Source organism: Erythrolamprus reginae, chromosome 2, assembly GCF_031021105.1.
Source record: "Erythrolamprus reginae isolate rEryReg1 chromosome 2, rEryReg1.hap1, whole genome shotgun sequence".
Classification (NCBI taxonomy): Eukaryota; Metazoa; Chordata; class Lepidosauria; order Squamata; family Dipsadidae; genus Erythrolamprus; species Erythrolamprus reginae.
In genome coordinates this window covers 219,937,787-219,960,465 of record NC_091951.1, presented here as the reverse complement: position 1 = coordinate 219,960,465, position 22,679 = coordinate 219,937,787, and the positions used below count along the sequence as shown (strand labels likewise).

The following is a 22,679-nucleotide window of genomic DNA, read 5'->3' as shown; positions in this document are numbered from 1 at the left end:
AAAGAAAATGGTGATGTCCGGGCAGGCAAACATAGCCTCATGCTGCTGCCACTACCAGTGGCCACTGCTACAGATATGCCCAAATTGGGCCGAATCGGTAAAATTTCACCCCTGATATAACTCAATCTTATGTAACCTAGCAGTGTGTTGTGAAAACTCAGAAAATTGGAGTAAGTTACAGATAAACATAGTGAAGAAACTCAGACACTGAATGGATCAAATTTGCCCAGAGATTTCCCATTACTTAGGGTGGGCTGGAACCTATTCTATACACCAAAGACAAATTCCTTGTGTGTCCAATCACACTTGGCCCATGAAGAATTCAATTCATTTCAATTCTATTCTGTTCTATTCACCATCCCCACTATTGTTGTTGTTGTTACAATTTATATTCTGCCTTTGCTCTAGGAGTTTACAGTGGCACATCTAGCATTTCCTCATCCACAACCCTTTGAGGTAGAACGACTGGCCCAATATATCACAGCCACACTGTGGACACGGCTTATGCAGGATGCCCTGCATTTTTTTTCAACATCTTTCAGTGCAAATTGGGTGCTCTGGGGTGGAGCTCCATTTTCGCTACCCTACTGCGTCCCGCCCTCTGGGCAATAGTCCACGCCTGCTCATAGCCCATCCAGGGAGATGGCTGGTTACGAAATGTGAAATATAAATAAATATAAGTAAAAAAATTAAGTTTGCCCCATTCACTAAGGACTCTCCCTAGAAGACCAACATCTCCAATCCCTATTGCCATCAGAACTCCCCACCTTGCTGATTTCTGCAGTTACAGTATTACCTGCTTTATATTATATCTTCTCTTCTATCCCTATATCTTTCTTCTATTCTCTTATTTATTTTATCCTATATTCTCTCTTCTATTCTTTCTCTAATTCTGTTTCCTCAAAGGTGTCCTCTATTACCTTCATTGTGTATTATTGTGTAACTGTGCATTGGTCAAAATAAATAAATAAAATAAATAGCTAGACGCAAAAGTGGGGTAGCTACAGCCAGGTATACATTTTGCTATTAAAAACGGAAGCATTGCTTCCAAAAGGCAAAGCAGGAGGAGTGTGGACAAGATACACGGACAAGATTGAAGTGTATCTTGTCCACTTAGGTGTATCTGCGTGGACTTAGGAGCTTTCCTGTGGAAAAAAGGCACGCGGTTTGTTTTTGTTTTGTTTTGTTCTGGCCGGACCGAACACGGCACAACCCTAGGTCCATCGGAGGGAGGGAGGGAGGGAGGGGGCGCAGGGGTTTAACTCCGGCGCCAGAGCCAGGCATTCAGGAAGGAGGGAGGTCGAGGGGTCGCCGCCAGCGGGGAAGCAGCACACGAAGCGGCTCACTTCCTGGGCAAGTCCGACCGGTAGATCTTCGGCGTTCCGCCAAGGAAGGCAGGCAGCGCGCCTCACCTGCCGCTTTCTTTCCCTTCCTTTCCTGAGGGGACCGAGGACGCCGCAGCCTGTGATCCCGGGCTCGGATGCGCAGTTGCCTGGAGCCCGAGACTGCAGCCCCATCGGGAGCCCCGGCTTTTTTGGGGGGTGCATGTGTGTGTGTTTAATGTAAGTGGCGTCCAGGGAGCCCGGCGTGAGGAAGGCGGCCTCGCTCGGCCACCCGCGCCGGAGAAGATCCCCTAACCACGCCTCGACCCGCTAACGGATGTCCCTCTGAAATGAGCCAGGTGGCAAAAGGAAGAAGGGCGTGGGAAGCCCCGGGCGCGGCGAGTGGCCGGCCGCGGCTGGAAGGCGGCGAGGTTAGCGAGTAAACAAGAAGGGCGCCAAAGGCCCCGTGCTCTCTGGCGGAACTCGTCCCTTTTTCCGGCAGTCTCGTCCATTGTCGGCGGCGATGAGCGGCTGGGCAGGGCTGGCCGGGCTCCTCCTGGCCGTGGCCGGATCTCAGAGGCAGCTGCTGCAGAGGGCGCCGCCGAAGAGTCTTCGTCCCGCCGCCTCCGAACCACCACCGGCCGGTCAATTCGACCGCGTCTTCAGCGGGACGGTCAACCGAGGCACGGAGCGGCTCTATTCCTTCAACTACACCGGCAAGGCGGGCCAGGTGAGGGGGCGGCAGGTGCTCTCGGGGACGGGGAGGGCGGGTTGCAGGTGCGGCCGGAGTCCTCGAAGGCGGCGCGGCTGGCGGGGAGGGAGGGAGAGCCGGGGAGGGTCGGGGTCAGGGGGCGAGGCGGGAGGGGACCTCGGGGCGGTGGGCGAACGGCCAAGGTCTGCGGCGGGGCTCAGGTGATGGGGAAGGTGGGAGAGGGAGGCCTAGCGAATTGAAAACCAGTACGGTTATTCATTCATTCTCTCTTTCAACCCCCCCTCCCCACCTTTCCCCCTATTTTGGCAGTTTCCTAGGAGCCGGCTTTTTTTTTTTTAATGCGATTGTTTCTGCAAATAAAACTCCCATTTAAACAAACTTCAGCTTTCGCTGTTCTTTCTGAGTCATGGCAAAAAATGCTTCCTTGAGGTAATGTCAGAGCTCAAGGAATTACATAAGAGTTAACTCTGCACTGCTAGTTAGAGGTTGTTTTCCATCCACCCATCCATCACACTGGGGATTTTGGGGGGCTGGGGAGGGTGATTCAAAGCGCAATGAAAGAAAAGGTGTTAATGAGAGATGAAATGAAAGAGATGCTCATTCATTCTCTGTATGCCGCCAAAGCATTTAAATGGATTTCTTTTATTTGGGCAGTGGTAGACTTCAGGGTTTACATCAGTGTGTCTCCCTGTGTGTGTGTCTGTGTGCGTGTGTTTCTCTCTCTGTGTGTGTATCATTGCGCACCTGTATGTGCATGTACAATGTGTGTGTTTGTGTGTGCATGTGTGTGTGTGTGTATGTGTGTGTATGTGTATCAGTATGCACCTGTTTGTGTGTATCACGTTTGTACACGTTTGTTTGTTTGTTTGTATGTGTGTGTGTATGTGTGTGTCTCTTTGTGTATATCAGTGTGCATCTGTGTGTGTATGTACATGTATCTCTGTGTCTATCAGTGTGCACCCGTGTGTGCATGTACACATGTGTATGTATGTGCATATGTGTGTGTCTGTGTGTGTGTATCAGTGTACACCTGTGTGTGTATGTTTGTGTGTGTGTGTGTGTGTGTAAACCCTGAATTCTGCCACTGCCCAAATGAAAGAAATATATATTATTTCTTTCATTCATTTTTTAACGTACATTTCTTTCACGTCTATCATGGAGAGGGGCGGCATACAAATCCAATAAATAAATAAATAAATAAATAAATACTTTTGCATTCAGTCCAGTTTGCTTATTTTTGACATTTTCTATCTTACCATACCTTTAAGTTAGCCCATTCCCTTTTCATTCAAAGGACAGTGGTACCTCTACTTAAGAACTTACAGGTAATTTGTTCTGTGACCAGCGCCTTTCCTTCACTCCTCGGTTTGGCTGAAGCTGAGTTGATCTGACTGAGGCAAAGCGCCCCCTTTTGCCTTTCCGCGCCCAGACGCGCCCAGACACTCCAGGAGGCAACCTCACGCTGGGTGTTTGGGAGGCAGCGCGAGGGAGTCACCACAGCAAAGTGGTTTATTCCCTCTCCAAGCGCCCAGGGAAAGGCTCCTCTGGCAGCCCAGAAAAGCCTGAGATGGCCAGGATTAAAGGGGAAACGGCAGGAAATTGGCCAGGCCTTCATGCCGCTCTCAAATTTCCTGGGAAATTTTTCTGGGCTTGGGTTCTTAAATAGAAAATGGTTCTTAAGTAGAGGCAAAAAAAATCTTGAACACCTGGTTCTTATCTAGAAAAGTTCTTAAGTAGAGGCGTTCTTAGGTAGAGGTACCACTGCACTTTTGCTTCTCCTGATATATCCAACTCTCAGTTCTATGTGAGAAAGAGGGCAAAGTGTACGGTATGTTTGCTTATTTTGATACACATTCAGCAGTGGTGTATTAACTATTAAGCAGACTAAGTACGTGCTTGGGGCACCAGGCCCAAAGTGGGCATCACAAAACTGAAAAAGAAAAAAAAAGCAATGAAGATTTGTTTTTAAAAAAATTGATAAACTAGAAGTTGGGCACCAAGTTTTGTCAGTGCTTAGGTCACCAGTGAGCCTTAATACATGACTGATATTCAGTCTTTACAATAATCTCCATATTACCAACTCTCTTTTTATTAGCAAAGAGGGAAAAAATACAACTACCTGGAAATGCAAAAAGAACAAATTCTTCGCTAAAATAAAAAAATAAAAAAAAACAAAGCAAAACATGTAAATATTTAACTGGCCAATCTTAGAGGCAAGTTAATAGCAATAGCAATGCCATTTAGACTTATATACTGCTTCATAGAGCTTTTACTGCCCTCTCTAAGCAGTTTACAAAATGAGCATATTGCCCCCAATGATCTGGATCCTCATTTTACCCACCTGGGAATGATGGAAGGCTGAGTCAACCTTGAGCCGGTGGTGAACTACAGCTAGCAGTTAGCTGAAGTAGCCTGCAGTGCTGCACTCTAACCACTGCGCCACCCTGGCTCTCTAATGTATGCATGTGTGTGTGTGTATGTACAAATCTAATAATTTTTAATTCCCTATAAGGTTATAAGACAATAAATAAAGCAAAAAAGCCTTGGTGTCAAAAAAATAATGGCCACAAACCCACAGAAGTCTGTTGTTCTTCAGTCTCTCTTGAGAAGCAGCTGTCTAGAGCAGAGGTCCCCAACCTTTTTTGCACCAGGGACCGGCTTTAAGCTAGACCAGTTTTCCATGGCCCGGTGGGGGGGGGAGCTAGCTGTCAGCGGCGCCGTAAAAGGGGCGATCAAGAGAGGAATGGGTGAATGAATGGACGGAGGGTGGGAAGGAAGGAAGGAAAGAGGGAAGGGACAGGAACAGAAGAAGGGTGCAAAGGAAGCAAGGAAAGGTGTGAAAGGGGAGAGTAAGAGAGGAAGGAGTGAAAGAAGGGAATGAGGGAGGAAAGAAGGGAGGAAGGAAAAGGAAAGCAAGAAATGGAGGGAGGAAAGGAAGGAAGGAAAGAAAGAAAGAAGGGGGGAAGGGACAGGAACAGAGGAAGGAAGCAAGGAAACTTATGAAAGGGGAGAGTAAGGGAAGAAGGTAGGAAGGAGAAAGAAAAGAAGAAATAGAGGAAGGGAAGGTAAAAGAGAGAAAGAAAAAGAGCAAGAAAGAAAGCAAGAAAGAGAAAGAAAGAAAGAAAGGCAACTTCAAAGAAAGGCTCACTGAGCATCTCTCACTCTCTCTCTCTTTCTATCCCTCTTTCTTTCTTTCTCTTCCTTTCTCTCTCTCCTCTTCCTTTATCTCCTCTCTCTCCCTCTCTCTTTCTCTCCCCCCTCTCTCCCCTTTCCCTCTCTCTTTCTCTCTCTCCCTCTCTTGCTATCTCTCCCCCCTTTCCTTCTCTCTTTCTCTCTCCCTCTCTTGCTATCTCTCCCCCCTCTCCCTCTCTCTTTCTCCCTCTCCCTCTCTTTCTCTCTCTCTCCCCCTCTTTCTCTCTCTTCTTCTCACTTTCTCTCTCTTGTTTTCTTTCTGTCTCTTTTGCTTTCTCTCTCTCTCACTCTTTCTTGTTTTCTTTCTCACGCTCTTTCTCTCTCTTGTTCTCTCTCTTGCTATCTCTTTCTCCCCCCCTTTCTCTCACTCTCTCTTTCTCACTTTCTCTCTATCTTGCTGTCTGTTGCTCTCACTCACTCTCGTTCTCCGTTCTTCTCAGCGGTGACGCGCGCACGCCCTGCCCGCCTCACCTTTGCGAGAGCACTTTCGCCCCGGGCTGTCAGCAAGGGGGTTTGCAGGAGAGGTGGGGCCGGCGAAGGTGATATTCAATGTCGGGGGCGCACAGGCGGTTGCACGCGCTCCCTATCTCCCTGCTAGCCCACTCGGAATATTCAAAATAAGAAAAGCCTTCGCCGGCAAAGGTTTTTCTTATTTTGAATACTCCGAGTGGGCTAGCAGGGAGATAGGGAGCGCGTGCAACTGCCCGTGCGCCCCTGACATTGAAGACCTCCGCTGAGAAAAGCCTTTGCCGGCATTTCCTCTCGGCGTCAAGGAGGCGCAGCGGCGGGCGGAGAGAGGGAAGGGGGGGCAGCGGCGTCCCTCCTGGCCTTGGCGGGCCGCCCGACTCTCCCCACCTCCTGCAAACGCGGCGTGCGGCGTGGGGAGAGCGAGGAGCCGGTTCCGGCGGGTGCGGGGCTTGGCTGGCTGGCGGGGGGAGCGCCGCTGGTGGTGCGGAAAGGCCGAGGGGGCCCTGGCGCCGCGGACCGGCTGAAAACCCCCAACGGCCCGGTGCCGGTCCGCGGACCGGCGGTTGGGGACCTCTGGTCTAGAGCACATGTGGGTGATTTCCCTTTCTTTCATTGTCCGGAGAGGTTTCAAAGAACTGATCTACTGACCAGTTTCTTGAACTTTCCTGTGATTATCAGCTCGACTTTTGCAGAGCCTCTTTAGATCACTATAACTCTCTCGGAAGCCATTATTTTCCCCAACTTCTGATTCAATTTTTAACAACAAATTCAGTCTGGATCATATAGTCTTGTGTATTGGTTGTTGCAAAGCTAATTTAAAGATAGAAAGTTGACAAATTTATTAAGTCAAAATTTAAAATTGAGGATAACCATTCTTCCATGAATCACTTTTTTTTTAAACAGTCCAAACATGATACAGTATATCCAAAGTTCTGTACAGATTGAGAAATTTCAGGGCTTGGGAATAAAATAATTTAATGAAATATTGACATACTTAACCCTTAACTGCATTTGAAGAACTTGGATCATCATAGCAAAACTACCTAATATGGAATTACAAATAGACAAGTCTGGAACATGTACCAATTTTCCTTAGAATTGTTACAACTCTAAGATAAAAACAGTAAGAACTAATCTTTTCTAAACATTCTCGGAGGAGTCCAATAAAGTGTTTTTGCAGAATCAAAGAAGTTGTAAGAAATATGCCTACTATTGTTTATAAACAATAGAAGACCGAAGTGATGCATCAGCCATCTCCAAAAGCCAAATAACAAAGCCCACCATCTCAGTAAAAGGACAAAAGCTGCAAGCAGTGAACCAATTTACATACCTTGGCAGCACCCTCTCCTGTGCAATGACAATTGACATTGAGGTTAACTGCAGAATTGCCAAGGCAAGCTCTGCATTTGGCAGACAAATGACCAATGTGTGGAACCAACGTGGAATAAGCCTTGCTACAAAGCTCAAAGTCTACTGAGCAGCACTGCTAACTAGCCTGTGTATGCCAGTGGGACTTGGATTCTATACAGGAGACATGCTCAGCAACTGAACCACTTCCACATGATTTGCCTCCATAGAATTCTGAGGATCAAGTGGCAGGATAAGGTGCCTGACACTGAGGTCCTCTCCCGGGCAGGCCTGCCATCAATTCCCACCCTGCTGATGAAAGCCCAGACACACTGGGCAGGCCACGTTGCTAGGATGCCAGACCATCACATCCAAGTGGGGGTTGATACTGAGCACCGCTACCGATGCGATGCACACACAGCTCTGGCTATTATTTATCTTTGGGTTCTCATTTTTAGGAAATTTCTCCTGAGTTCCAATCTGGATCTCTCTTTCCACTACCCGTAATTGTTTCTTGTCCTGTTCTCTGCTGATTTAGAGACTACTGTAAGTCTATCCCCTGTGACAGTCCCTCAAGGACCAGAAGACGGCTATCATGTCATCCCTAATTCTTCTCTTCCTTAACTTAGCTATACCTATATCACCTAGAAAGTAATGCACCACATATTTTTCTTCCACAATTATTTATTGAACACAATGAAACTTACACACAAGAAATAATTATATTTCTTCTACAGTCTCTATTTTTCCACATAATCTCTGTCCCATTCTATGGCCTTCCTCTAGCGAGACACAAGGGCGTGTATGCCCTTTCGGTACCATTTCTTGTTCTGGTCATGAAGCCATTTCTGCACTGTGCGAATCACCTCTTTGTCATCCTCAGCTGTGCCCAGCGACTAACCGTACTTCTGTTGACTGCAGATTCTCCATAAACTGTACACAAACAGTTTGGGAATGTTCCCAACAGTTTCTTTCTCCACAGTGAGAACTTCAGTGATGACATACTGATTGTAACGTACATCACTTACAAACGCTATTTCGGAACATTGCTGCAGCTACGCTATGCAAAATGTACACATGTACTCCTGACAATTCAAATAATGTACATCTAAAATTTCGCATTCGTACCATTACTGTAGGCTTAGAAAAAAAATGTAGTGCATTACTTTCTGGACGACTCTTGTACTTCCCTTAATCCCCACTCATCTTGAATTGTTTTATCTTTTAGAAGTTCCATCCATGAAATTCTTTCTAATCTTTCCCTTAGTTTGTTAAAATCAGCGTAGGGGTGCGTTCTGGTTTTCTCCATTGCCGGTTTGTCCTTGACCCACTGTGTGGGCACGCACATGCACAGTGCTAAAAAGACCAGCTTCTGTGAAACAGCTTTTGCACATGTGCAGAAGCCAAAAACAAGATGGCACCACCATAAGTGCCACCAAGAGAGCCGGTTCAGGGGTGTGGCAGGTCTGCATTGCTGCTGGTTCTAGCGACCCAGGCAGCCAAGTTACTACTGGTTCCAAAGAACCAGTCCAAATTGGGAGAAACTCATCTCTAGTCAATTCTGTTAAAACACCAGTCTGACTTTATTCATTCATTTTTTCCTCTATGGTGAATTGCAGCATGACATGGTCACGTTCCCAAAAGTTTCCTACAATTTCCATTCCTTCAACCAACCTCATTCATTCATTCATTCATTCTTTCTTTCTTTCTTTATTTATTTATTTATTTATTATATTTTGGGGGGTAGAAATTTTTTAATTTTACCAAAGGACTCTGGGCGGCTAAATATGATTAATAAATTCCTAATTTTTAAATCCCTAAACCTTACCTTATTAGTTAGGATTAAAACCAGTATAAATGATCTTCTAGTTCCCTCCTTCACCATTTGGGTGACAGAGTTGTCAACTAGGCATATCAGAAACTTGTTAGATAACCCACTCACTGCAGAATTTGTTTCCCACTACTGTACACCCTGGCTAACTGATTAGTAAAAAGTTTGTCTACAAGTAGTCCTTGACTTACAACAGTATATTTAGTAACTATTCAAAGTTACAACGGCAATGAAAAATGTAACTTATGATGCTTATGATCATTGCAGTATCCCCATGACCATGTGATCAAAACTCAGATGCTTGGCAACTGGTTCAAATTTATGATGGTTGCAGGGTCACGTGTTCACTTTTTGTGACCTTCAGATGATCAAAGTTAATGGGGAAGCCAGATTCACTTAACAACCAGATTACAAACTTGCCTGCAATGATACATTACCGTAACAAGTGTGGCAAAAAAAAAGTTGTAAAATTGGACAAAGCTCACTTAACAAATGTCTCACTTAACAACATAAATTTTGGGCTCAATTATGGTCATGAGCCAAAGGCTACCTATATTTCCTCTGCTTGGTTGAGTGGCTTATAGTTTCTTTTTCATCTAATATTCACCTAAATGTCTTCAAGAAATCTTTTATCAAGCATAGCAACTGAAGTATTGAAGTGGACAAGAGTCCAAGGATAGATGAGTGTGTGTGTGTTGTTTTGATTTGCAGTTCCTTTTCATCTCCTTTTTTAAAAGTATAGCAATTAAAATATTGAAGTGGACAAGAACAATGGATGGATGGCTTTCCTGTTTTGTTGTTCAGTTTTGCTTTTCTCTCTATCTGTCTTTTATTTTTTAGGTAGGTGACATTACTAGAAGTTAGATAGGATAGAAAGAAAAAGTCTTTTAATAAAGGGTGACATGATTAAAAGCTAGCATAAGTGATAGAAATAAGAGAAGTGGGAATACAGTATATAAAAGTAACAACGAGAAAATATGGAATAATTGAAAAATGATAAATTGTAACCTGGTATAAATGCTTATTAGTATTAGAAATACATAAGTTGATTGAATGTAATAATTATGATTAACCTTATTAGTTTTATTTATTTATTTTTACGACACCCATGTGCCACACCGTTCACGCATTGATTTGATATACAGTCATACCTTGTCTTATGAACTTAATTGGTTCCGGGATGAGGTTCGTAAGGTGAAAAGTTCATAAGACAAAACATAGTTTCCCATAGGAATCAATGTAAAAGCAAATAATGCGTGCAAACCCATTAGGAAAATTCAAAGTTTAAGGCTTAAAGAAAAAGTGGCAGGCGGACAAAGTGAAGGCTAATGGAGTGGAGACAGACAGTGAGGAGAAGTGAGGAATGGAGGTCCTAACAAAGGCCAACGCTGCCCCAAATTCCAGCAAAAATTGCCACTTCAAAAGCTTCCTATCTTGCCCTAAATTCCCCCAAAAATCGCCATTCCAAAAGCTTCCTACCTTGCCCTAAATTCCCCCAAAAATTGCCATTGCAAAAGCTTCCTATCTTGCACTAAATTCCCTCCAAAATCACCACTTCAAAAACTTCCTATCTTGCACTAAATTCCCCCAAAAATTGCCATTCCAAAAGCTTCCTATCTTGCCCTAAATTCCCCCAAAAATCGCCATTCCAAAAGCTTCCTATCTTGCCCTAAATTCCCCCAAAAATCGCCATTCCAAAAGCTTCCTATCTTGCCCTAAATTCCCCCAAAAATCGCCATTCCAAAAGCTTCCTATCTTGCCCTAAATTCCCCCAAAAATTGCCATTGCAAAAGCTTCCTATCTTGCACTAAATTCCCTCCAAAATCACCACTTCAAAAGCTTCCTATCTTGCACTAAATTCCCCCAAAAATTGCCATTCCAAAAGCTTCCTATCTTGCCCTAAATTCCCCCAAAAATCGCCACTCCAAAAGCTTCCTATCTTGCCCTAAATTCCTCCAAAAATCGCCATTCCAAAAGCTTCCTATCTTGCACTAAATTTCCCCAAAACTCGCCATTGCAAAAGCTTCCTATCTTGCCCTAAATTCCCTCAAAAATCTCCATTCCAAAAGCTTCCTACCTTGCCCCAAATTGCTTCTAAAATCGCCCCTCCAGTCGCTTCCTATGCCACCCAAATCGAGGTCCTAATGAAGGCAAATGGAGTGAAGAAAGGCAGCAAGGAGAAACGAGGCATTTTGAAAGGAGAGGTGAGTTTGGAAGACTTTGGAAGTGATTTAGGGTGGCTTAGAAAGCTTTTGGAGTGGCGATTTTTGGGGGAATCTGGGGCAAGATAGGAAGCTTTTGGAGGGGTGATTTTAGCAGCGAGATGGGGCGAAGGAAGCAGCAGGCATGGGGGGATTTTGGCAGTAGGATGGGGCGGCTGCGGGGAGCAAAGGAAGCAGAGGGCTAGAGGGGAAAGTGGCAGGGAAATGGGGCAGCTCCGGCATTCCCCGCCTCATGTGCAAGCAAAAGGGGGTGGGGAATTCCCATGCAAGCAAATGGGAAATCTCGGCAGTGACAGTCACAAGGCAGGGGAATCCCTTCGGCAGTCAGAGAGCGCAGGCGCAGTAACACAGCCCACGGACCCGGGCTCAGGTTCGTAAGACGGAAAGGGTTCTTAAGACGAGGCAAAGAAATCTTAAACCCCAGGTTCGTATCTCGAAAAGTTCGTATGACGAGGGGTTCGTTAGATGAGGTATCACTGTATTTATTAAAAAATGAAAAAATAAAAAACTTGATAGCAAAAAAAGAGAAGGCGTTTATCCCTAGTATTGTGTACTTCTATAGGGGTGTAGCAATTTTTTACATACAAAGGAACTCCTCCCCTCTTTTTGAGCCGGTTCTGCTTTTTTAAAAACAGTTTATATTCTTTTAGCATTATATTCCAATCTCTGGTTCCATCACACCAAGTTTTAGAAATTATAGCAATATTGTACCTTCCCTCCATGTATTATGTCTTTATGTTATCTCTGTTCGTTACCCAAACTCTGAGCATGCATAATGTCTTTATAAGTCTGCTTCTTCCCTGTGGGCCACTTACTAGCTGACTCCCATTAGAAAAGGATTGAAGTGGAAATACCATTGTGGGCATGCTGAACAGAATAGGCATTCACTGATGGCGAAACCTGGCTGCCTCTGTCTCTATGCAGGCGGATGCCCTCCGTGTTACCGTGAAGAGTGATTTGGAAGATGATCAGTACCCTGTCTTGTTTGTAGTTCGGCAGCAAAAGGGGGTGTTGTCCTGGCAGCTCCCTCTCATTTTTCATGGGCTGTAAGTAATCGCTTCCTATCATAAGATTCCTATCATAAGATTTATCTCTATCCTGTTTAGTTTTTCTCATCCCAACTTCTTCCCTCAAAATCCTTTAAATATATATATATATGTGTGTGTGTGTGTGTGTGTGTGTGTATATATCTATATCTATATCTATATCTATATCTATATCTATATCTATATCTATATCTATATCTATATCTATATCTATATCTATATCTATATATCTATATCTATATCTATATCTATATCTATCTATCTATCTATCTATCTATCTATCTATCTATCTATCTATCTATATATATATATATATATATATATATGTGTTAAAATGTTTTCAGCTGGAATTTTAAAATTAAGGGAGACTAGGATGGTCCCATTTCGGCCTTATTAGGCCTCATCAGCTAGCCACACCAGGGTGATCCGACTTAAGAAAAAAAAAAAAATATATATATATATATATATGGAGCTTTTTACTCTTTCCCTGCTAGGAAAAAAAGTATTCCTTCATCATCATTATTATTACTATTATTATTTTACAATACTTTGTGGTGTATTTATTTATTTTATTGTATAGAGACTTTAACTGAGTTAAATGTGGACAGATAATAAATTTTAAAAATAATTCAGTATTGCTGCTTAATTTAATTATATTTAATTGGATCCTAATAGCTATCCAATGTAACCAAATACAGTATGTCTAGCAGCTTTCAAAGATTCCTCTCTAGCAAAGCGTTTCAGGGCGTTAAATCTTTACTCTTCAAATTGGCTGAAGAGAGGAAGACTCCTCCAAAGTCCTTAAAAGTCTTGTGCAATTGTGGTTTGTTTAGTGACCCCCTGGCTAACTAACCTTGAAATGGAGAAGTAGAGTCAGACACTTTTACATATTGGGATAGGAGACCACCAGGAAATTCCAGAGATGTGGTCTAAACCAGGGGTCTCCAACCTTGGCAACTTTAAGACTTGTGGACTTCAACTCCCAGAATTCTGGGAGTTGATATCTTAAAGTCTTAAAGTTGCCAAGGTTGGAGACCCCTGGTCTAAACTGTGAAGTCAAAAAACACCTTAGAAAAAAGCAAAAGGACATCATTTCTATATTATTGCCAACAAAACTAAAGGGATATGTCCATAAAGTCACCAGAAGTTGAACTCAACTTGAATAATTCACTTGTTATGTTGCATCTGTCTTCTTGGCAAAATTCAAGTATAGGACATGGCTTAGAGGCTGACTGGTGTTGGACAAATTTCAAAGAGAAAAGGTCACCAGCAATTAGGAATTGATGCAGAAAAGTCAATAGGCAGGTAACAAGATATAAACAGGATTAGCAGAGGTAGATAACGAAGGTAAGACAATGAGACAAAAGGCATGTTAGATGTATGTTATGGAAATTGCTCAGGCTAAAAAGCTAACTTGGATGTCAATTAAGTGCACTGATTATATTCAGTATAAAAGGCAACAGATACTTTTCACCCGCAATGCTGGAACTGCTCAGTGCCTAAAAGAATAGAGTGCTTGTGACTCTACTTATTTGCTCCTAGTTCATGACATTTTCCAGACACAGTAACACTTTTGCTGTGAGCGAAGGAGTCAATTTTATTTCCTCCTTTCTGTTTTAAATGGCATTGTTTTATAACATAGATACAAATATTAGGATGAAATTATCTCATTTATATAATATTTTGTGGAGTCTAAGTGCAGGTGCCTATAGTATGCCCTCACCTTGCTATCCTTTAGAAACACTTTTTAAAAACCTGGGTTTCAAAGAGTTGAAGGTCAGGTTGATTTATGATCCCAGCTGGTAGAAGATGGATAATTAATATTTAAGTATATGTTTTCCTCCAAAGCATTATACTCAACCCTGTGAGGGTTTTTTAAATGCGGGTTTTGTTCTGAATGTCAGATTTTGCTTTGTGTTGGCAGCTACCAAAGAAGTTACAACTACACAGAAGTCAGCCGTACCCTCTGTCCATCTGAATCTGTACCTGAGAATGGATCTTCCGAGCAAATTGTATTTATAAATGTAGCTTCCATGGCTCCTTATAATGCCCACTATCAGCTGGAAGTTACCAAGATTAAGAACTTCCAACTCCGGTGAGTGGTCAGTTTCTGGATTTACCATTTCAGAACAATGGAAAAAAATTGTTGTTGTTTGGATCACTATATCAAAAACATCACTCACTGAAAAATTAACAAAACAAATCCATGTTTAAGCATCCTTTAGGTAAAGGTTGTTCTACTCATATTTGATTGCCATGTTTAACTAAACTGATTTAATTACTAATCAAATTCATAGGGATGCCTAGCTCATAGAAAGTGACTTTATAAATATATAACAGCAATTCTCAATAGATTATCCCTATACAAATATGTTTGGGGATATAACTATTAAATATCAATGCTAAACTGTTCTTTTTCCTTATGATTATAAATAATTTTTATATACTCCCATTTATATATCATTTTGCTTTTGCCTTTATGCTGTTATTTTCAATATTTGTTCTTTTGTTTAAATAGAAAAAAACCCCTCTATATGTTAAAAATTCCCATAGACAACATGGGAGACCAGTTGTTTGGACTGCCAAACACCCATTTGTTTGGACTGCCTGCATGGAAAGGCATTGTCCCACTGATGCTGCAGATTAAAGTAGCAGGCGAAATGCAAAACTGAAGACCCTGAAATGTGATAGGAATAACACAAAGAACAAGAAGAGAAACAGCTAAAGCCAAACACTCTGAAAAAAACAATAGCAATAGATTTATCAATCTAGGCCAGTGATGGTGAACCTTTTTCCCCTCAGGTGCCGAAAGAGCGTGGGCGCGCACATGTGCAAATACCCACACCCATAATTCAACAGTTTCCCCACCCCCTGTAGGCCCTCTGTAGGCCAGAAACGGCCTGTTTCCCAATTTCTGGTTGGCCCAGTAGGCTCGTTTTTTGCCCTCCCCAGGCTCCAAAGGCATCCATGGAGCTGGGGGAGGGTAAAAATGCCCTCCTCCCCCCAGAGGCTCTCTGGAAGCCAAAAACGCCCTCCCAGAGCCTGCGTGTGAGCCAAAAATCAGCTGGCCAGTGCACACGTGCACATTGGAGCTGAGCTAGGGCAACAGCTCGCGTGCCAGCAACATATGGCTCCGCATCCCACCTGTGGTACCCGTGCCATAGATTCACCATCACTGATCTAGGCCATAAACTATATTATAAGCAGCAAAGGCTTTTTGCTAAAAATATTAGCCTTCTATTATATATGTTACATATCCCCACTTTGCGTATCAAACCAATTTATATGCAAAGCTGACTAGAAACAGAGTGAAGAAAGAAACATGTTGCTAACATGTGGCAGGTTAGCTAAAAATGTTTAGCCTGAGTATCAACAGCTTGCTGCTTGCATCACACAGCTTTCCGTGTCCATCTGCATCTACCCAATGCTATTTTTCCTGCCCAATCCTTCAGATTTAGATTCTCTTCCCTATTTGGTTTGTGGGCTCACCTTTTAACCTCAATTCTGGGTACTAATTCTGCATGCATCCAATTCTTGAACCATTCTTAAGAAGAATTTGGAGGGATTGGAGCAGTTTTAGAGAAGGACAATGAGGATTGTCAGGTAATTAAAAAGTAATTGGCAGGGAGAAGTAAAATACATACATAGGAGCCAAATATTTGAACTCTATAAAGTGTAAAAGATATTCATCAGTAAAGTTTTCTTTATTCCAAAATTATCTATATATTCATTAGTCACGTGGGTGAAGCTAATTTGGAAAAATGAACCCAGCTGTGTATAGCTAATGAAGTTGTTATCACAGTTTCTAACTGCTATCTTAGCTGTATGTTTCATATTTTATCTTAATATCTGGACAAATTTCCTTTTTTCTGCAGCATGGATACTCCTTTTACATTCACTGCCAGTCCCTCTCAGCCACAAGTAAGTGATAATAATTATGTATGACAAATGATAAATATATATTTTCAAAATTCCAAGGTGTTAGAATATTATTTTTGGCTATCTATTAAAGTAGGATACATTTGCCCTATATTATAAATCTTAGAACAGGAGCCAAGCAGACAAGTTAAACAGCTATTAATAAAGAAAAGCCTCAACATTATAAAATCGATGCTTATACATAAATTAAAGCCTCCAGTAAGACACAAATGTTTGTATAAATAGCCGGATCTTTTCTTCACATTGGAAGGAAGTCAATATTGCTGCACAATTTTATGCATTGGCACTGAAATGAAATTGCATTGAGTGCTAGCTGTACATTGCTATATGCAATAATTCAATTCAATTCAATTTATTAGATTTGTATGCCGCTCCTCTCCAAAAACTCGGGGCAGCTCATAGAATAAGTATAAAACAAAGCATGTAGAACAAATCTAATATATTTTAAAAATTACAACTAAAAACCCTATATAACACTCAGTCAGACAATCCAATCACACCATACATCATATTTATTGGTCAGAGGGGCAAGGTTTAATTGCCCCAAGCCTGGTAACATAGATGAGTCTTAAGACTCTTGTGGAAGGCAAGGAGGGTGGGGGCAGTACGAATCTCTGGAGGGAGCTGGTTCCAGAGGGTCAGGGCCCCTACAGAGAAGGCTCTTCCCGTAGGCCCTGCCAAATGACATTGTCTGGTTGATGGGAGCTGGAGAAGGCCAACTCTGTGGGACCTAACCGGTCGCAGAGATTTATGAGGCACAAGGCAGTCCTGTAAGTAGTCTGGTCCAATGCCATAATAATGGACAGCTCTTAATAACAGGATGAAGAGAAGAGTCCAAGAAGATATAAAAGTATCTTCTTTGTCGTCATATAAATCAATATCTTAGACTGTGTAGAACTTTAGCATTATTGACTACTTTTATATATGGGCAGAGAGGCAAATGTAAACTGATTAAAATCTCTCTTCTGTCTTCCTGGATTCTTGGTATTAAACTAGATAAATCTCTGGAAGACATGGAATGCCTATATATATAATGGTAACTCTAATACTCCAATCTAGATGAATGCTATACTACCGTGTTTCCCCGATAGTAAGACCCCCCCCCCAATTGTAAGACATATGGGGGGTTTCAGGGGGGTCGGCTAATATAAGCCATACCCCGAAAGTAAGACATATGTCTTACTTTCGGGGAAACACGGTACTAAAAGCGAGGGAGGCGTCCTTTGCTCTCCCCGCCGCGCCTGGGGCTGCCTGCCTGCCTGCTGCCGTAGCCGGGCTGGGCGCGGGGCATCCTCGGCGTTGGGCAGCAGCGGGAGGAGCCGCAGCCTCCGGAGCCGGCCAGCCGGGCGCCCCCAGGACGCGCATCGCGGACCGGCCCTGCCGCGGCGCAGAAGGGATGGAGGCCGGGCCCGATGGGCAGCCACGCCTGCCGCGCAACGCCGCCTAACGCCGCCCGCCCGGAGGAGAAGAGGCCTCACCCGGGCCGAAGCCGCCTTTGCTCTCCCCGCTGCGCCTGGGGCTGCCTGCCTGCCTGCTGCCATAGCCGGGCTGGGCGTGGGGCATCCTCGGCGTTGGGCAGCAGCGGGAGGAGCCGCAGCCTCCGGAGCCGGCCAGCCGGGCGCCCCCAGGATGCGCATCGCGGACCGGCCCCGCTGCGGCACAGGAGGGATGGAGGCCGGGCCCGACGGGCAGCCGCGCCTGCCGCGCAACGCCGCCTAATGCCGCCCGCCCGGAGGAGAAGAGGCCTCGCCCGGGCCGAAGCCCGAAGACGAGCCGGCCCCGGTGCCCGGGACAATATAACACATACCCCCAAAGTAAGACACAGTGGGGCTTTTGGGGGTAAAAAGATAGTAAGACACTGCCTTACTATCGGGGAAACACGGTAGTACCTGCGTATCCAATGCTGGATGACTCAACAAGTTCCTCTACCCAGGTGTGGATATTTATGCCAGGGAAGAACAAGGTTCATTGATATGATATTGTAGTAGTAAGAACCTGATAATAAAATGAAATAAAAATTTGAAATCTCTTTAAGATCCAGATTGCATTGCCAATCAATCTCCAGCTAGGGCTGATCGCTACATCAGTTGATGATAAAAGAGATGCCAGGGATGATTTCCTCAGGGATGAAGAAACCAACCGGGCATATATCCACATCAAATTTATCCTACTATCCTTGTTCGTAGAACAACAAAAATATTAAAATAGCAAAAATATTAATTTCAAAATAGCACTCTTTAATAAAGTGAATCAGAAATATTATACATAATGGAAATGGGAAAAAAGTGGATGCCACTTGATAGTACAACCAATTACTCAGGCATACTCAGGACTTCGCTTTGAGTGGTTCAGCAGAAGTAAAACTTGGATAGACCTCTGTCTATATTTTAATTTGAGGTTCTGCACTGAGCATGGAGTTGAGTTTGAACTAAGTAATAAAATCATAGAACTGGAAGTGATCTTAGAAGCCAGCTGGTGAAATCCTCTGCTTAGTACACTTTCCGCAAGAGCATTTTTGACAAATAACTACAGTATTTCACTTCTGAAGATCTCCAGAAGAAAAGAACTCTCCCCTATATGTGCCACCCTCCTCTATTAGCTGAGAGTTGCTCCAATCAGGAAGTTCTTCCTCTGTCTGGCTATACATTACTAACTTCCTTGTAATATTACCCTATTGATTCTGGTCCTGCCCTGGAGGGAGGAGACAGAGAATATTTGCTTGCAATAGCAATAGGTAGCAATATTTGACGAGTGTGATAACCCTTCAAATATTTGCAAACTGGTGTCATTTCTCCTTCAGTTATTTCTTTTAAAAGTTAAATATAAGTAGATTTTTAAACCATTCTTCAGAGGCAATCATTTCCAAAGCCCTCAGTATATTGATTACCAGTTATCAAATCAGAAAGCAAAGTTTCTAGAGGCAATGCTTACTTTGTATTTCCTTGACAATAAAAAACAGAGGAGCAGTGTTTGGCCTGGCAGGGGTCGCCTGTGGATTTCTTTGTGTTCAGCACCCATCTTAATCTTGTGCTTATTCTGTGCTCATCCAGTTTCTAGCAATATCCGGCCTCACTCCCCTGTTAAAAGGTTGCCGCATCGCCCTCCCTTGCAGGAAAAAGGGAAACTGAACGTTTATTTTTTCCCTTTGGTAAAATGAACTGATTTTTTCCAGAACCTCCTCATTACAGATAGTCCTCAACATATGTTCACAACTGGGACCAGAATTTTTTTTTTTTAAATTTTTTTTATTATTTTTCATAAAATAGACATACAGACTTACAGACATTAAACATAGAATGGGGATGTATTTCCCCGCTACTTTTGAAAGTATACATTCAAATAGAAAAAAGAATACATAATCAAACATTTGTTAAATGTTAAAAAGTTCTGATAAAAAATTTTCAAATCTTGAATGCAATGTTAGTACGGTATAAGTAAAAATTCTTAATATATTGTTTATAGGTACTATATTCAACTAATCAAACATTTAAACAAATAAAACAAAATTCTTAATATGTTTTCAAATCTTAAATGCAATGTTAGTACGGTATAAGTAAAGATTCTTAATATATCGTTTATAGGTACTATATTCATCTAATCAAACATTTAAACAAATAAAACAAAATTCTTAATATGTTACTTATAAGTAAACTATTATAACAAAATCCTCTACAAATACATTTGAACTAATGGTAATATTGTTATTACCTAAGTAAAAACAAATCTATCTCTTATTTTTTCTTATCTAACCATCTATATACATTATTCCATGTTTCATAAAATTTAGTATCTTCTTGATCGTTTAATCGTCTTGTCATCATATCCATTTCGGCGCAATCTAATATTTTGGCTATAACTTCTTCTTTCTTGGGGATTTCCTCCCCCTTCCAGTTTTGCGCATATATTATTCTAGCCGCAGTTAATATATGTATGATTAAATAAAGAGTTTCTTTCTTATAAGTCTGATTAGTAATTCCTAATAAGTAAAATTCCGGGGTGTTATCTATATCATGCTTTAATATTTCTTTTAATATCTTCTCAATCATCTTCCAATAAGTTTTAGCTTTACCACATGTCCACCATTGATGGTAATAAGTTCCTATATCTTTCTTACATTTCCAACATAGTGGGGATGTTTTTGGAAACATTTTTGCTATCCTGTTTGGTGGGAGGTGCCATCTATAAAACATTTTAATTTGGTTTTCTTTTAATGAAACTGACTTAGTCATTTTCCAGTTATTGATCCAAACTTTTTCCCAGGTGTCTATATCTATTTCCTTACCTATATTTCTGCACCATCTTATCATAGTATCTTTTAAAGTCAGCTCTATATTTTTGTGAGCGATAAGAAATTTATATATTTTCCCTATCATTTTTGTTGAATTAGTGGTAATTAAAGTAGTTAAAGGATTCTTACTTTTATTAAAAATGTAAAGAGTTTTATCCTTCTGGTATCTGGATCGAATCTGGGCATAGTGCCACCAGTCTATTATTATTCCTTCTTCTTGTAGTTTATTCCTAGGTTTTAACTTCATCTGGTCGTTTAATAGTTCTTTATATCTATAAAATATTTTCGTGTCTTTTATGGACTTTGGATGTGTTATTGCTTCTAGGGGGGCTATCCATTCTGGAACATTTAAGAAATGATTTTTCTTTATATCTTTCCAAACCTCTAATAAGTACTTCCTTAATGTGTGTCTTTTAAAGTATGAGTGGTTTTTTTCCTTATCGTACCATATAAATGCATGCCAACCCAACATGAGATCATGTCCTTCTAGATTTAATATTCTTTTATTCTCTAAAGTTATCCAATCTTTAATCCATGTTAAGGCGGCGGCCTGGTAATATAATTTCCAATTTGGAAGACCAAATCCTCCTCTTTCTTTAATGTCTTCTAAACAATTTATTTTTATCCTTGCTTTTTTCCCTTGCCATATAAATTTTTTAACTAAATTTGTCATGGTTCTAAAAAAATTTCCTCCTGGATTTATTGGGATTACCTGGAAGAGAAATAAAACCTTAGGCAAAATATTCATCTTAATTGTAGCAATTCTTCCTAAAAATGATATTTTCAGGTTATTCCACATTTCTAAATCTTTTTTAATTTCTGCTAATAATTTTATGTAATTATCATTTTTTAATGTTATTGTTTTCGCTGTTAAATTTATTCCTAAGTATTTTACTTTCTTTACAGTTTTTATTCCAGAAATATTTTCTAATTTAGTTTCTTGTATTTTATTCATATTTTTAGTTAAGAAAGAAGTTTTACTTTTATTTATCTTTAAACCTGCTACATTTCCAAATTGTTCGATAGCTTGTAATAAAGAAGGTACTGTTGTTATCGGTTCTTCAATTATAAACGTTAAGTCATCTGCAAAAGCTTGAAGTTTGTAAGTTTCGTCTCCTATTGTTAAACCTTTTATATCAGAATCCGCTCTTATTTTAATTAATAAAGTTTCAAGTGTCATAATAAATAGCAATGGTGATATAGGACATCCCTGACGAACTCCCTTATTTATATCAAGTGTTTGTAGTTGGTTATTATTTAATATTATCTTAGTCGTTTGTTTTGAATATATAGTATCTATTAAATTAACAAATTTTGGGCCAAACCTCATTTTGTTTAATTGCATTTTTATAAATGTCCAATTAACGTTATCAAAGGCCTTTTGAGCATCTAAAAACATTAAAGATGCTGTCTTATCTGAATGTTGTTCATAATATTCTAATGTGTTTATTACCGTTCTCAGGTTGTTTTTAATTTGTCGCCCTGGTAGGAATCCATTTTGGTCTTGATGTATTATTCCGTTTATAATTCTTTTAAGTCTATCTGCATAAATGGCAATAAATATTTTATAATCTACATTTAATAACGATATGGGTCTATAATTTTTGATTTTTACTGGGTCAGTACTGGGTTTGTGTATTAAAGTTGTCAACGATTCTGACCAAGATTTCGGAATTTTACCCTCAAGTCTACATAAATTAAAAGTTTCTAACATATGGTTTCTTACTATTTCGTTTTCTATCTTATACCATTCTGCTGGTATAGCATCCGGGCCGGTGGCCTTATTGTTCTTCTGTTTTTTAATTGTAGTTAGGAGTTCTTCCATGGTTATTGGTCCATCCAACATAGTCTGTTGGTCTTCTGTTATTTGTGGTAGTTTTGAAGCCTGTAAGTAATTAAAAACTTCATCTTCGCTAACATTGACTTTGGCATAGAGATCTTTATAAAAATTATAGACAATATCCGCCTTTCCTTCTGTATCGTATTTTATTGTACCATCCTTATCTTCTAATTTTTTTATCAATTTGGATTGACTCTGCTTTCTAAGTTTATATGCTAACCATCTTCCCGGTTTATTTGCATGTTCAAAATAATGCTGTTTTGCTCTTTTAATTTTTTCAGTTATTTGATTTTGTTCTATAATTCTAATTTTATGTTTAGTTACATTTATTTCTGTTTTAAAATCTCTATTCTTGGTGTGTTGCTGCGATGCAAATTCCAGTTGTTTTAATTCATTTATTAATTGTACATACTTTAGTTTATTTTCCTTATTGTATTTTGCTATATAGGATATTGTTAACCCTCTTATATAA

General features: G+C 41.1%; 1 protein-coding gene across 3 annotated transcripts in view; it reads left to right on the top strand.

The window, feature by feature from the left end:
• The first annotated feature begins 1,364 nt into the window (after nt 1–1,364).
• The window catches only part of SIDT1 (SID1 transmembrane family member 1), an 82,273-nt gene continuing 60,958 nt past the window's right edge, over nt 1,365–22,679 (top strand). For 2 of the 3 annotated variants that reach the window (XM_070741926.1, XM_070741925.1), the window contains exons 1-4: nt 1,365–2,052; nt 12,019–12,140; nt 14,065–14,235; nt 16,016–16,061. In XM_070741926.1, the coding sequence (XP_070598027.1) occupies nt 1,846–2,052; nt 12,019–12,140; nt 14,065–14,235; nt 16,016–16,061 (546 nt within the window). In that variant the 5' untranslated portion in view covers nt 1,365–1,845. The remainder of the gene's footprint in view (nt 2,053–12,018; nt 12,141–14,064; nt 14,236–16,015; nt 16,062–22,679) is intronic. The other variant, XM_070741927.1, reaches the window with a different exon arrangement.